Source organism: Delphinapterus leucas, chromosome 14, assembly GCF_059928025.1.
Source record: "Delphinapterus leucas isolate spDelLeu-1000000601 "Yukka" chromosome 14, BTC_Dleu_Yukka2, whole genome shotgun sequence".
Taxonomy (NCBI): Eukaryota; Metazoa; Chordata; class Mammalia; order Artiodactyla; family Monodontidae; genus Delphinapterus; species Delphinapterus leucas.
In genome coordinates this window covers 19,133,825-19,146,442 of record NC_143142.1, presented here as the reverse complement: position 1 = coordinate 19,146,442, position 12,618 = coordinate 19,133,825, and the positions used below count along the sequence as shown (strand labels likewise).

The window sequence follows — 12,618 nt, the reverse complement described above, 5'->3', positions numbered from 1 at the left end:
GGGCCTGGTCCAGCTCATGGAGGTCCAGCTCACAGAGGATTCTCAGCAGATGTGGCAGGCCCCCAGTTTGCCCATTCCCCTTCCTCAGCGGTGCTCAGTCTTCGTAGGCCCCCTGCCCTAAGCTCACAGCCAAGGGCTCGACCCTGCGCACCCCCTCAGACACCAGCTGGCCTGCTCGCTGTCCTGCGTTCTCCCTCTTGGCTCCAGCCCTCACGTGGATCCCCGGTTGGTGCAGGGGGCCAGCTGTGCACGCCCCCCCCGGAGACCACCAAGGTCCGGGCCTGCCTCTCTCTCCCCGCATACCCAGAATGAACCTGTTGCAGTCGCCTTGAGAAGAACAGAGGGGCCGATGCTGTCTGCAGACTCAGTCTGCTTCTGCAGGGACCGTCCTATTTATGGGCGTTTTCTGACAGCCCAGCACATCCTGGCTTGCTGAGGCAGCGCCCTGTCCACCTGATTCTGTGCGGGTCACTTCACCCCAATAGCAGGCCCAGGGAGGCCCCCATGCCTCTGTGTCCTCAGCCGTGGCCTCTGATGACTTCCTGGGGGCAGACGGACCGCATCAGCTTTGTGGTAAGCCCGGCAGCACCAGGCAGGGGGCATCGGGGTGTAAAGATCTCAGTGTCTTCAACTTCCTTCCTTTGGCTTCTCAGCTCCACCATCTTCCTATTGAGGTGCATGACATCCTTGGAATGGCTCCAGGTCTTAAAGTGATGGGTCCTAGAATCTCTCAATTTTCCCATGTGCCATGTGGCCTAAATTTTAAGTCAGATCACCCTGAACATACCCTCCAAGTTGCGTGTAAATCCACCCAAACATTTCCACGAGATGTGGTAACAGACCCAACAAAGATTCATTTTCGTTATACAGAAGATTCGTTATACAAAGATTCATTTTCGTTACACATTTCATTATACATTGACAAATAACAGTGACCATTTATTGAAGACCTACTATGTGCACGGCACTGGGCCAGCTTCATGAGCAGTGTGTTCAATCCTCATGCAGCCCTCTTTAGGGGAGGAATTATGATCTCCACTTTATAGAGGGGGAAACAGTTCAGAGATGTGGAGTCACTCACCCAGGGTCACACAGCAGAGAAGGGGTTGGCCTCCTCCAGGGCCCACCTCTTAGCCTAAACAGAAATAAAGATGATCACGATAGTCCCTTTATTTATGACCAAAAAAAAAAAAAAATCCACGCATTTTGTGCGTGTGCTTAACAAAGTATAATTTTGCCTGCGATAGCTACCAGAATTTCCTGGCTTTTCGAAAGTTTTCCTTAAGCTACTTTGCTTTAATGAAAGACCTACATTAGTACCTGTTTTTTTAACGGAAAGAAGTCCAGAGAATTTCTGCTTTTACAAAAAAAGGGTGAAAAGCAAAAATCACGTTGTGTTCATTTTATAACGAGCCATGACAGTGGCGAGGTGAGCCCCAAGCAGCGAGTGGCGCCACCAAGTGCCTTCCGTGGGAACCACACTCAGTATCTCAGCTTCAAGCGGGCCAGAGCTTTGAACAGTGTCTGAGAGCATCTGTGCTTTATCTCCATTTCTTCTGTGCATCTGTGAACAAGATGTGTCCTCAGGTAATTGCTTCTTCAATTTATGCCACTGCAGCCTAGGAAAGGTTTCAGAGGAGCACTCTGCTTTCGGATAGTGGAGGGGAACCTGTATTTAATGATTGCTGAATGAATAAAATAATGAGGGCAAAGGGGTAAATTGTTAACCAAGAGGGTTTTCTTTTGCTGTTTGTTTTTGGCTAACGTTCTCAAGTCGGCATAAAACCCAACCTCCTTGCATCCCTGGAGGTGTGGGTGACAGCTGGGCTCTGGAAACAGGTGGACTTGTGTGACCTTGGGTGAGCGAATGAAGGTCAGAATCACAGCCTCTCCATCTGTAAATGGAGAAGCTTCTCTCTCCTCGAGCCATTGAGAGATCACGAAGGCAAAACACTCAGCACAGCGCTACCTTCTAGCTTTTAATCACTGAGGATCCTGCCTACTGTTGACAGTTCAAACCAAGAGGCTGCTTCCTTCTGGTGTCCATGGAGAGCAGAGCTGGTCTCAACCCCTTAACCTGGGATGCAGCCGCCACCTGCTGGGGATATAAGGGGGAAGACAGGGGTGCGACAGCCTATCAGGCCTGACTCCCCAACGCCCATCAGTTCCTTTAGGACCCTGAAGACCTACTATATGCCCAGATTTCCTGGGCCGCACTTCTTTAACCTAGAGTTCTCAATCCTGGCCCCACTGCCATCTGGGGCCGGATCATTCTGTGCGATGGGGTGTGACGGCTGTCCTGCACGGTGTACAATGCTAAGCATTATCCCTGGCCTCCACCCACTAGATGCCAGTAGCATCTCCCTTCCCTCCGTGTGATAACTAAAACAACATCTCCTGTCATTGCCAGATGTCGTGCGGGGGACACAATCCACCCAGCTGAGAGCCACTGCCTTTAACTTTTGCCCACTATTATCGCTGTCACACCCCCATTCTGGAGAACCATGGGGGTTCAGAGATACCCCACAGCCAGGAGGAGGCAGAATGAGGACCCAACCCCACGTCGAATGGAGATCCTGCCCCCTTTCCCAGGACCCCTGCTGCGCCCTCCCTCCGTCTGGCCCCCAGCTCGGCGCAGCAGAGAGGCTGACTCAGCTGGGGACAGGCATGCATGCATGGGGGAGTCCATTCATTCACACACCGACACGCTGACGTCTCCAGTGCAGCTCGCGTCAAAGCTTTATTTGCTGCTTTCAGAGTCTGAATGCAACGTCTTTGTACATGCAAAGGTCATTTTGTTTTAGGGCAGTCGACCAGATTCCCAACTGCTCTGCTGTGTGTATGAAACCTCTTTACAGTTACAAAATAGAAAAGTACTGGTAGACATCCAATACTCTGTGAGGTCCGGGAAGCCCCGTTTGTTTTGATGTTAAAAATATAGGTTTCTCTAGATGAATTCTCAGTCACACGATTAGAGATCATTTCTGGGACTGGATAAAGTGCCGGTCGACCACCTTCTGTTCAGAACTCCTGGAGCCTGTGAGTTCATAAGGCAACTGCAAGGACACCAACTGGCAGGACGCTCCAACTTTCTCGCACACAGGACTCGAGTTCCTTTTCGATCGTGACTCAAATATCGGAGGAAGGGACCCAGAAGAAAGGTTAGGAAAATACATAGCGTACGTATATATATTTCCACTCCCCCCTCCATCTTGCAAAGCATTTTGAGGCTCATAACCATCTGGGAAGTGCAGGACTTGTAGGACGTTGGTATGATTTAGGGAACGACACGGTACAAAATATCTTCAGTAACACAACAGATGACGTTCGTGAGCCCCGCATTTACAGGATCTATAAGGCTATGTGGGATGAGCTCATTCTTTAGACAACGGCATCACGTTGGTTTTTTTTTTAGCAGGTGTGACGCCGCCGGAGATTGCTAAAACAGTGCCAGGCTGATTCATGGGAGATGGTGTGGTGCCAGGTGTGAGGGTGACCGTTTAAGGAGATTCTGGGAGGTGAGCAGTGAGCGGCTGAGAGGTTACCTTGCTGGAAATCTCAGGCTGACTTTCCAGGAACCTGGTTTTCTGGCCCCCTCCCTGCAGGAACCAACCTAGACAAAAGAAAGAAATCTCTAGAGGGGTGATGGGGGCCAAAGGAGATACAGACCAAGACTCAGCACATTCATGCCTACCGGTTTTCTATGCGGTTCTATGTTCCCAGACCCTCGACTTGCCCAGAATTCCAACAGGGTAACTCCTGGCAGCTTCTCAGCACAGGGCTCAGATCCATCACTCCCTAAGGGGGTGGGGCCCAAGGTGGACCCCCTTCCAGATGTGGGGCAGGTCCCCTCTCCCTTAAGTGGCTCCCTCCTACTCCATGGAATCACGATGCCATAGGGTTTTTTTTTTGCTTTCCTGTTTTATCACATGTTGGAGGAGGAAAGGCACAGTCGGAGGCTATAGAAGGATTCTCCATTACTGTAGTGACTCGCCACGGCATAAATTGGAGGCGGCGCAATTCCCGGTGGATAGAGTTTTTCTCCCACCTCCCTGCAGACCTCACCCTGAAATGCTAGTTTACACAAAGACAACCGTCATCTAGCTTCCTGTATTAAGGGACAGGGCTGTGTGGGAGGGACCACAGGGATGGAGGAGGAGAGAGGGAGCGGCTGGCTTGAGAGTCCTCTCCTTGAGTGGGACGCTGTCTTCCACGCAGGCCCACGTCACCTTTAAGCAAGCATTTTGTTTTGGAGGTGATCCAATGACACATCTGTGGGTTTTTAGCTTTGTAACGACACCTAGCTCCTGGGGCAGTCTGGGGGTACCGTGATGAAAAATGTAAATGGACAAGGCAGCTGTCAGCGCCAGGTGGGAGCAGCTGAGGTCTCCTTCAGGGAGATCACGCCTAAGGTTTTTCCAAATCCCCTGCACAGCCTCTAAGGTTGAAGACCTCAGGCTCACCTCTATTCCGATACCTAGAGTTGGCCTCACTTCTTCCTGGGAAGCACAAGGGAAAACACATTTGTCTGAAAGCACATGACTTTGCTTGTCCCCTGCAAAACCTCCCCATCTGATTGTCCTTTGCCCGAACGCCAGACAACATGAGGCCGTCAGGGCAGCGTCACTCAAAGCCCCCAACACTCTAAACTCCACTGGGGTTTGGGTTTAGTGAGGCTTCTCTTCCACTGGAGTTTCTCTGGTGGTACTGAGAGATTCTCCACAACACTGATTTTTGAGGCCTCACCGTGGAATTTTACAGGCCAAAGGCTTCTGTTACATTAGGCAAGAGACCATGAAGAAGGGGATCTACTGGAGGGGAAAAAGATATGGACTTATCAAAAGACCAGCTCTCAAAATGCTGATGTGCAAAGAGGGTGTGGGGGGATGGAGGGAGAGAGAGAGAGCGTGTGTGCGAGAGAGAGTACAATTTAAAACATCACCTATCTATCCATCTTATTTTTGATGCATTCTGTATAAAACTCTCATTTAAAGAAAGCCAGAGGCCCAGGGGAGGAGGGCTGGATGAGGGCGGGTGACCTGATTGCATACAAATGATTAAGGCATGTTAAGTTAGTTGTGTCCTCATCACCAAGGAATTAAATGGATCTTTATTTCCAATCCAGGTGTGGGAGGATAGGCAGAAGGCCTCCAGGTCAATCTTGTTTTCAAGTGTTTTTCTTTCCTGTTGGGTATACATGGGATGAAACACGACTAATTCAAAACTGAGAGTTTTGCATGGTGAGTATCACTATACTGACCGAACAGAGCCAAGTGGCTTCCTACTGCCTAAGATGGTACCAAGGGGCCTTCCCACCTTGAGAAAGGCAAAGAAAGACAGCAGGCGAGAAAAGACGTCAGGGTCACAGCACACTAGGAGTGTCTAGAGGACCTACTGACCTGGACACTACAGCAAAACTGAAATGAAACATGAAAAGGATCTCTGAAGAGTAAGAAAGGAAAATTAACTGAAGCGGTTCCTGAAAGGATTAAATCCCCAAATGGCCAGAGAGAGCGGACTGACCACAAACTCAGGGAATGAAGAGAATACAAAGTGTGATCGAGCAGGACCAGATCTCCAGACACACATGCATGAGGTTTCCAGATGCACAAGGTTGCCCGGGAGACGGGCTCCAACAACCGCCCATCGGGTAGCCAAAGCTCAGCCAACAGGACTCAGGGAGGGAGGGCCTCTCACCCACACCTCGGTCACTGTCCGTGGTGCTGAACCACAGCCCCTCTCGGGCCCGGGTGTTTGTCTTAACCTGCAGAGACGGGACTGGTCTCCATCCTGCCGTACCCAAGAGAGGGAAGAGGTGGTAATGGGAGATAAGGGAGGAAGAGCTGAGGAGACAAACAGAGACTGAAGGAGGGGTGGCCAGGGAGAAGGCAAGCAGGTTTTGACACCATTTGCAAAGAATGGATTTATTAGGAGAGACTTTCACTTCTTGGGAAGTCCATTGCTGAGCAAAGATCCATTAAGAAGCTCAGCCCCAGTGCCCCTCAGCAATCACAGGCTGCCCTGTGAACTGCCCAAGCATCTCTCTCACACATGGGTGTCTCCCGGGCAAGGTTGGCACAAAGTTTATGGCAACTCCAGACATGGCGGTGGGCCGGCTATCCCTGGGATGACTGCTGGGGCCCTGGGCTCAAGAGGTGGAGAAAGCTGGTGTGGAGGATTTCCAAAAACAAGGACAGAGTAGCCATGACTGGAGACCCCAGAGGTCTTGGAGATTCCTGGGAATGAGCTTAGAGTTGCCAAGAAAAAAAAGAGGCAAGGCAAGCCTATACTTGGTTACCTAGCGTCTAGCAAGTCTGTCCAGAGTTCCTGGGCTGGGGGTCGGGGGGACTCCCCTCCAGAGAAGGGCTTTCAGCAAGACCCTCCCTTCCTGCATTTGGACCTAGAAAAAGCACCTGGTCAGGTAGAATTGGGGGGAGGTTGGGTAGAAAGAAGAGGTGAGAAGAAACAAAAAGGACCCCTCATTCATCGTTTGTCCTGAGACCAACTGGGAATAGATCTTTTATGCCAGCAGCTCAGGTTGTGTTCAGAAAGGGACTTTGGAGAAAAAGCCTCTCGGGTGGGTCTGATGTTTGGGAGGGAAAGGCACTGCCATTTGGGCTGCAGTTTTTTGAACCTTGAGGCCAAGGGACAAAGGTCACCCTACAGAAATCAGAGCTCGGATGAATAGGAACCAGGAAAGTGTACACCAGGGTGACAATCAGAATTTTTAAAAAGCTTGGGGTAGGGATAAGATAACCTGAGATGATTAGATACTTCAAGCAAACTATTCACACGCCTCTCCTCCTGTTCTTTAACATAAAAACATATATACATATCAAATTTCAAAGAAAGTTGGCTGGATTATTGCTTTATCACCTTCTAAAGCAAACAAAACATGATGTACAATGGAACAGGCAAGCTCTGCACACAGCCCCACTGGGAGGATAAATACACTTGAAAGAATGAGGGCAGGTGTGTTTAAAGATCAGAACTGCTGATTCTTCGAGAGGGAGAAGGAATTCGCCAAAGGAGCGATCAAAGCCCCCAACCCGGTGGTACTGCTGGGACCACAGTTACAGCAGGAAATGTATGGTTTCATCTTCCTTGGAAATGTCCTTCCAAAAAAAGACCAGCCCTGGGTGGGGGTTGGGGGGAAGAGGCGCTTTCACGACTCAGAACCCAGGGGAGACGGTCCAGCCTTACATCCATGTTCCTGGAGCTGCTGCAGGGGTTTAAAATGGGTAGAAATGCACATTTTTACATTAAACAAAACAAAACCAAACCACCAGCATGGACATTTCTGGGCCGCCTGGCTTCTTTCCCAGCCTGAAGTGCTGTCCGGGGAGACAGAGCACGTGCTCATGGAGGGTGAGCCTTCCTGCCCCATCCGTCCGGGAGAGCCTGTGGTGAGGGGGGGCATTGGGCAGCCTTCTCCACCCGACCGACAGACCGACCGACCGGAAGGGCCCAGGTGTGTGCAGGAAGCAACGGCAGCAGCGGGACCTCGTCTTCGGGTACTGACAGTTAAGGCTTGTTCATTAGACGTGGCAGTGGCCCCTGTCTGGAGAGGAAGGGACAGTCCTGGTGTCAGCAGGGGGAACAAGAGATGCCATTTCTCCCCATCATTGAGCCCTAAACACTTTTCTGGTGCTCCCCAAGGCAGCCACCCCACAAGCTACAGGCCAGGAAAGATGACTTTTTTTTCGAGGGGTGGGATGGGGAAGGTGGCAGGCGGCTGGATATGATGGAATGAACGTGAAATTTAGGGTCAGGTCAGGGTGCCAGCGTCGGTGGTGTCCTCAAATGGATGGCCGGAAGCTTAACTGAGATATCGTGGGTACAGCACTGAGCACCAAGTAAACACAGGCTCTGATCCCTTATCTGAAATCCTAGAGCATAGATTTATTGGGGAATTTAGAAATTTTGAGTTTGTTAGATACATATATACAGACATATATATGCTTATATGTAAATATTATGTAACATATAATACATACATACATTATGCAACACCCCCATAATTAAGCATATAATATGCTTGCAGTATTATGTATGGATATTCATATAAAATGGGGAAAACAGAGTCTAAATAGTATTTTATCCATGCAGGTCAGGTTCTGTCACTAAATAAGGGATGGAGGTGCTTCGTTTTGCGAGCTTTCTGGATTTCAGGTTTGTGGAGAACGGGTGGTGGGTCTCCTGTGCTTCTCAGAGCAGAGCTGACTCTGACGGAGCAAGAGCTATGTGCTCCTCCCCCAGGGACTTCCGGTCCATTCTCAGGGAGCCCTCTGGACTGCTCGGCAACATGGGCGCTGCTACCCCATTTTACAGATGGGCAAACTAAAGTTCAAGAAGTTAAATCATTTGGGGCCCACATCAGGGCATACTAATCGTTCGATTTTTTAATTTCTTTTTTTTTTCAAATTAATTTTTAATTATACAGGTTGTATAGGAATGTAGAAATTGGGGACATTTCAGATTAAGCTGTCCTGCCCGTTCAATTTATAAAGGGGGCCTGAGATGCAGTGAGAAGGGCTGGCCAAGGGCGTGAGACCAGAGTCCATGCCCTTTCCACCCACCCCAGGCCGTCCAACTGTGTTTTTTTTTTTCCCTAAGAAGAAGCAGATCATTGCCACTCTCTTTACGGGAACCCCGAACACCCTCAACCACGTTTTCCCTTCTCTTTTCCAGGGTACAGCATCCCAAGTCTCTGAGCCTTGGCCTCCCGGCCCAAGTCCCCTGCTCCTCAGGTTGCAGGCTCTGTCCGGGTCTCCCCTCCATAGCCCCTCATACCTGCTCAAGCTTGGTTTTCATACAAGCTTTGCCTCTTCTTGGATTTCAGCTCCTTTAGCCACTGGGGAGAGGGCTCTTCCGATCTGAAACCACAAAGGCAGTGGGAGTCAAGTGTGAGCCTGACCGAGGACTCCCTGAGGGACCCAATTCTCCTGCCGCCGTGTGGGCGGGGGCTGAGCCACACTCGCAGGCGGCAAAGATGCCCATGTCGACATGACTGAAACAGGAATTAAACAAAGTGCTCCAAAATGAAGAATGTTAGATAAATCATGGTACATCCATTCTGTGAAATAATCTGCAGGAGAAAGTCACGCTTACATAAAATTATTTCCATCCATCCATTTGCCACCCAAATATCCATCCATCCTTCGGTCTCTCTACCCAGGTACATGCCCATAAGGGTTAATTCTGTGTGTCCACTTAGCTAGGCCACAGTGCCCAGCTGTTTGGTCAAACATTATACTAGCTATTTCTGTGAAGGTATTTTATTTTGTTTTTTAGATGAGATTAATATTTAAACCAGTTGTCTCTGAATAAAGCAGATTACCCTCCATAACATGGGTGGGCCTCATCCAATCAGTCGAAGGCCTTAATTGAAAAAGACCAACCTCCCTAGAAGAAGAGGGAATTCTGCCAAGATACTGCCTTTGGGACTTGAACTGCAACACCAGCTCCTCGTCAGGTCTGCAACCTGCCTGTCTACCCTGCAGAATTTGGACTTGTCAGCGTCCGCGATCGTGAAAAACAATTCCTTAAAATAAATCCTTCTTTCTCTCTCTCTCTCTCTCTCTCTCTCTCTCTCTCTCTCTCTCTCTCTCTCTCTCTCACCCCCGTGTATACATACTACTGTTATGTTTCTTTGGAGAACCCTGACTAAAACAATGCCTGTAAGACACGGATAGGGAGATCTTATGTTTACTGAATAATAACAATAATTGTTTGGGGGAGGTACGATTTGTTTTAACTTTTTTAAAAGTTGAAGGACACACATCCAGAAATCACTCAGATCGTAAGCACACGGCTCAATGGATTCTCTCAAAGTGAACGCACTGAGTCATCACCGACCGAACGATAACGCTTTCGAGGGTCTTATTTTTCACTTTCTTCTTTACGTATTTTTCTCTGTTTCTCGGAATGGCTTGTAATGAGAACACATCACTTTAACAAAAACAATGAAGTCAAACAAAAACATCTGAAAAGTTTTTAAAGAAAAAGAAATCATACTTATGAGGACTTTAATGGCTGTGGGAGAATCGTCACACGAAACCGGAAAAGAAGCTATACATATTTTATGTTGTAATCGCGACTACATTTAAAAAGAATGGAAGGAGAAAGGCCCAAACGTCACTGTGGTAGTCTTCTGGCGGGGTGGGGGTGGGGGGCGGGGGGGCGGGGTATCACATCATGGGTGATTTTCTTTCCTGCTTTATATTCATTTTATATGTTCTACAATTCCTAAGGTGAGCATGTACTACTTTTATAATCAAACACATGTACACACAAGACCTTACTTCTATTGATCTCAGAGAAAGCTCCTGACTCCACAGTCCCGGAGGGCTCAGGGACATTGCTGACCTGGCTGGGGGTGGGGTGGGGGTCTGTGAGGAAGGAGAGGTCCCCTGGGCAGACAGGGGTCTGAGGACCCCAAGCAAGGCTTGCCTGATGGTGGAGGCTCAAAACCAGGCCTCCTGGTCTGGGGGTCCCTCCAGCCCTGGAGAAACACTGGTGCCCTCAGCTGACTCCAGAGCAATTCTGGCATCCGCAGAGCAAGACAGGTACCATCTCTGCCTCAGCCTGTCTCTCTCTCTCATCCTCTTGCTTTCCTGCTTCCCACGGCCCACTCTGTGCTCCAATAACATGCACAGCCTACAGCACCCAGTTCTACCAGGCCTCTGGACCTTTGCATGTGCTGTGACTTTGGCCACCTCTCTTGTCTGTCATGACGCAGATCGGGCACCCCCTCCTCTTGGAAGCCTTTTCCACACCCGTCCTCCTCAGGTCTGGGTTCTGAACTCTTCTTCTGCCTTCCTCTGTCACTGGGGTCCGATAGTAAGTATTTTTGACTTTGCAGGTTATAGGGTGTCTGTGTCAACGTGTCAGGTCTGCAGTTGCATCAGGAAAGCAGCCACAGACAATCCTTAAATGATGGCTGTGTGCCAATAAAACTTTATTTACAAACACAGACAGTGGGCTGAATTTGGCCTGTGGGCTATAGTTGGCCAACCCCTGCTCTATCATAGCTCTTATATTACAATAACAGTATCATGCATGATCCCTAACTTTTATGTGTTAGCAACACTCTCACCTCTCGTCCTTCTCCACGCTGGAGGGCAGCACGCGGCTGCCCAGCACCCCAGGCTGGAAGGGGGACTTGGGGGTCTTGGGCTGTGGGGCCCAGCTGGGGGTATCGCTGGGACTGTCCATCTCTGGCCTCTTGTGCAGCTGAGCCTGGGAAGAGAAGACAGGGGTGGAGTCTGTAACCCGCCCTTGGTCTGGGGAAGGGTCCCATCCTATGGCACTTGTCACTGCATGGCGACAGCAGGGCTCCCAGCATCTGAACAGACCCAGGCAGCAGACTCAGGGGTGGGGGAGATGCTGCCTGACCGTGGAGGCCAAGAAAAATCAGAGGTCAGGCTTGTAATCCAAGAGGCCACCCTTGACCACTGGGATCGAACAACTGTGAAAAATCCACCCAATCACATTATCTTTGGCTGAAAAGCCACCATGTGTGGTGTCCTCATCACAGGACGCTCCACCTCCTTCAGTCTCCTGAGAGCCCGAGATGCAGACAAGAGATGCATCTTACAGCTGAGGCCCAGCTCTTTTAAGCTCTTTGCTCCTGTGAATATGAATAAGTGAGGTTTCTGACTATCAGGTTTGCACAGGGAAAACGCAGGGTGGATTCCCACCATTTTTGGAGGGTACACAGGGAATGGGATGATTTGGAATGGTGTGCCCAGAATTCCTAGGGGGGGTATGATGGTGGCAGGTGGCATCTGTCTCCAAGTCAATGCTGGCAGAGCCCCCAGCAATAGCGGTCATCACCATCGTCGGCCTGGCAGCTTCTGTGCACTGGGCATCCAGCGACCGGACTCCACCAGGTGTAAGTTATATGACACATGTTTCCAGGATGGAGACTGGCTTTCTCTGTTTTATAGAGGAGTAGCCTAAAGGTCAAAGGTTGAGCAGTTGGCCCAAAGTCACATGGTTTTCCACAACTAGGATTCGTCCTAGGTCTGCCCAATTCCAACTCCAGGGCTCTTTCGAGAAAAAGCCCGGCAGCCTCCCTAGGGCCTCTGCTCCCTCCTGTAAGCAGGGCCTTTCTCTGCCCCCTGTGTTAGGCTGCCCTGTAAGGCAGCTTTGTTCCAATGCTTCAAAAAAGAAGTCAGAAAACCTCTGGCCCAGGACAGCTGCTGCAAGACATTTATGTTTTGAAGGCCTGTAAAATGAATTACAGGGGCAAGTATGCATCTGCTGTTTATCAACTTTTTATTCTTGCCAGGAATGACATGAAAAGCAAAGCTGCCATCTACTGAAGGAGTGGCAAGTTCACAGCCCCTAACAGGAGGCTCCCTGGCCACATGGAGTGTGGGGTTGAGAAATTCCACAAACAACCTAGGCTTCTTTGTCTTGATTTCTTCTTCAGTAAAATGGGAGTAAAGAGCTACCTTTTTTAGGGTTGCTGGGGACATAAAGCGAGTTTGCAAGCACATGGTGCCTGGGGATAAAAGAGGCCCCTCTCTCACTTGCATTAAGTACCGCTGCCTCCCAGGACCTGTGAGATGCTCGGTGGAGCTGAGGGTGGGGAGACAGCCCAGCCCTGCC

The 12,618-nt window shown here is 49.9% G+C and overlaps 1 protein-coding gene across 4 annotated transcripts in view; it reads right to left on the bottom strand.

Moving 5' to 3' along the window:
* Window positions 1-2,722: 2,722 nt before the first annotated feature.
* Window positions 2,723-12,618, bottom strand: part of KIAA1671 (KIAA1671 ortholog) — a 188,440-nt gene continuing 178,544 nt past the window's right edge. For 3 of the 4 annotated variants that reach the window (XM_089894619.1, XM_089894617.1, XM_089894618.1), the window contains 3 exons: window positions 11,099-11,241; window positions 8,794-8,876; window positions 7,473-7,561 (listed from right to left, as the gene is read on the bottom strand). In XM_089894619.1, coding sequence (XP_089750745.1) covers window positions 8,798-8,876; window positions 11,099-11,241 — 222 coding nt within the window. In that variant the 3' untranslated portion in view covers window positions 7,473-7,561; window positions 8,794-8,797. Of the gene's footprint in view, window positions 3,614-4,463; window positions 7,562-8,793; window positions 8,877-11,098; window positions 11,242-12,618 lie in introns of those variants that run through there. The other variant, XR_016387522.1, reaches the window with a different exon arrangement.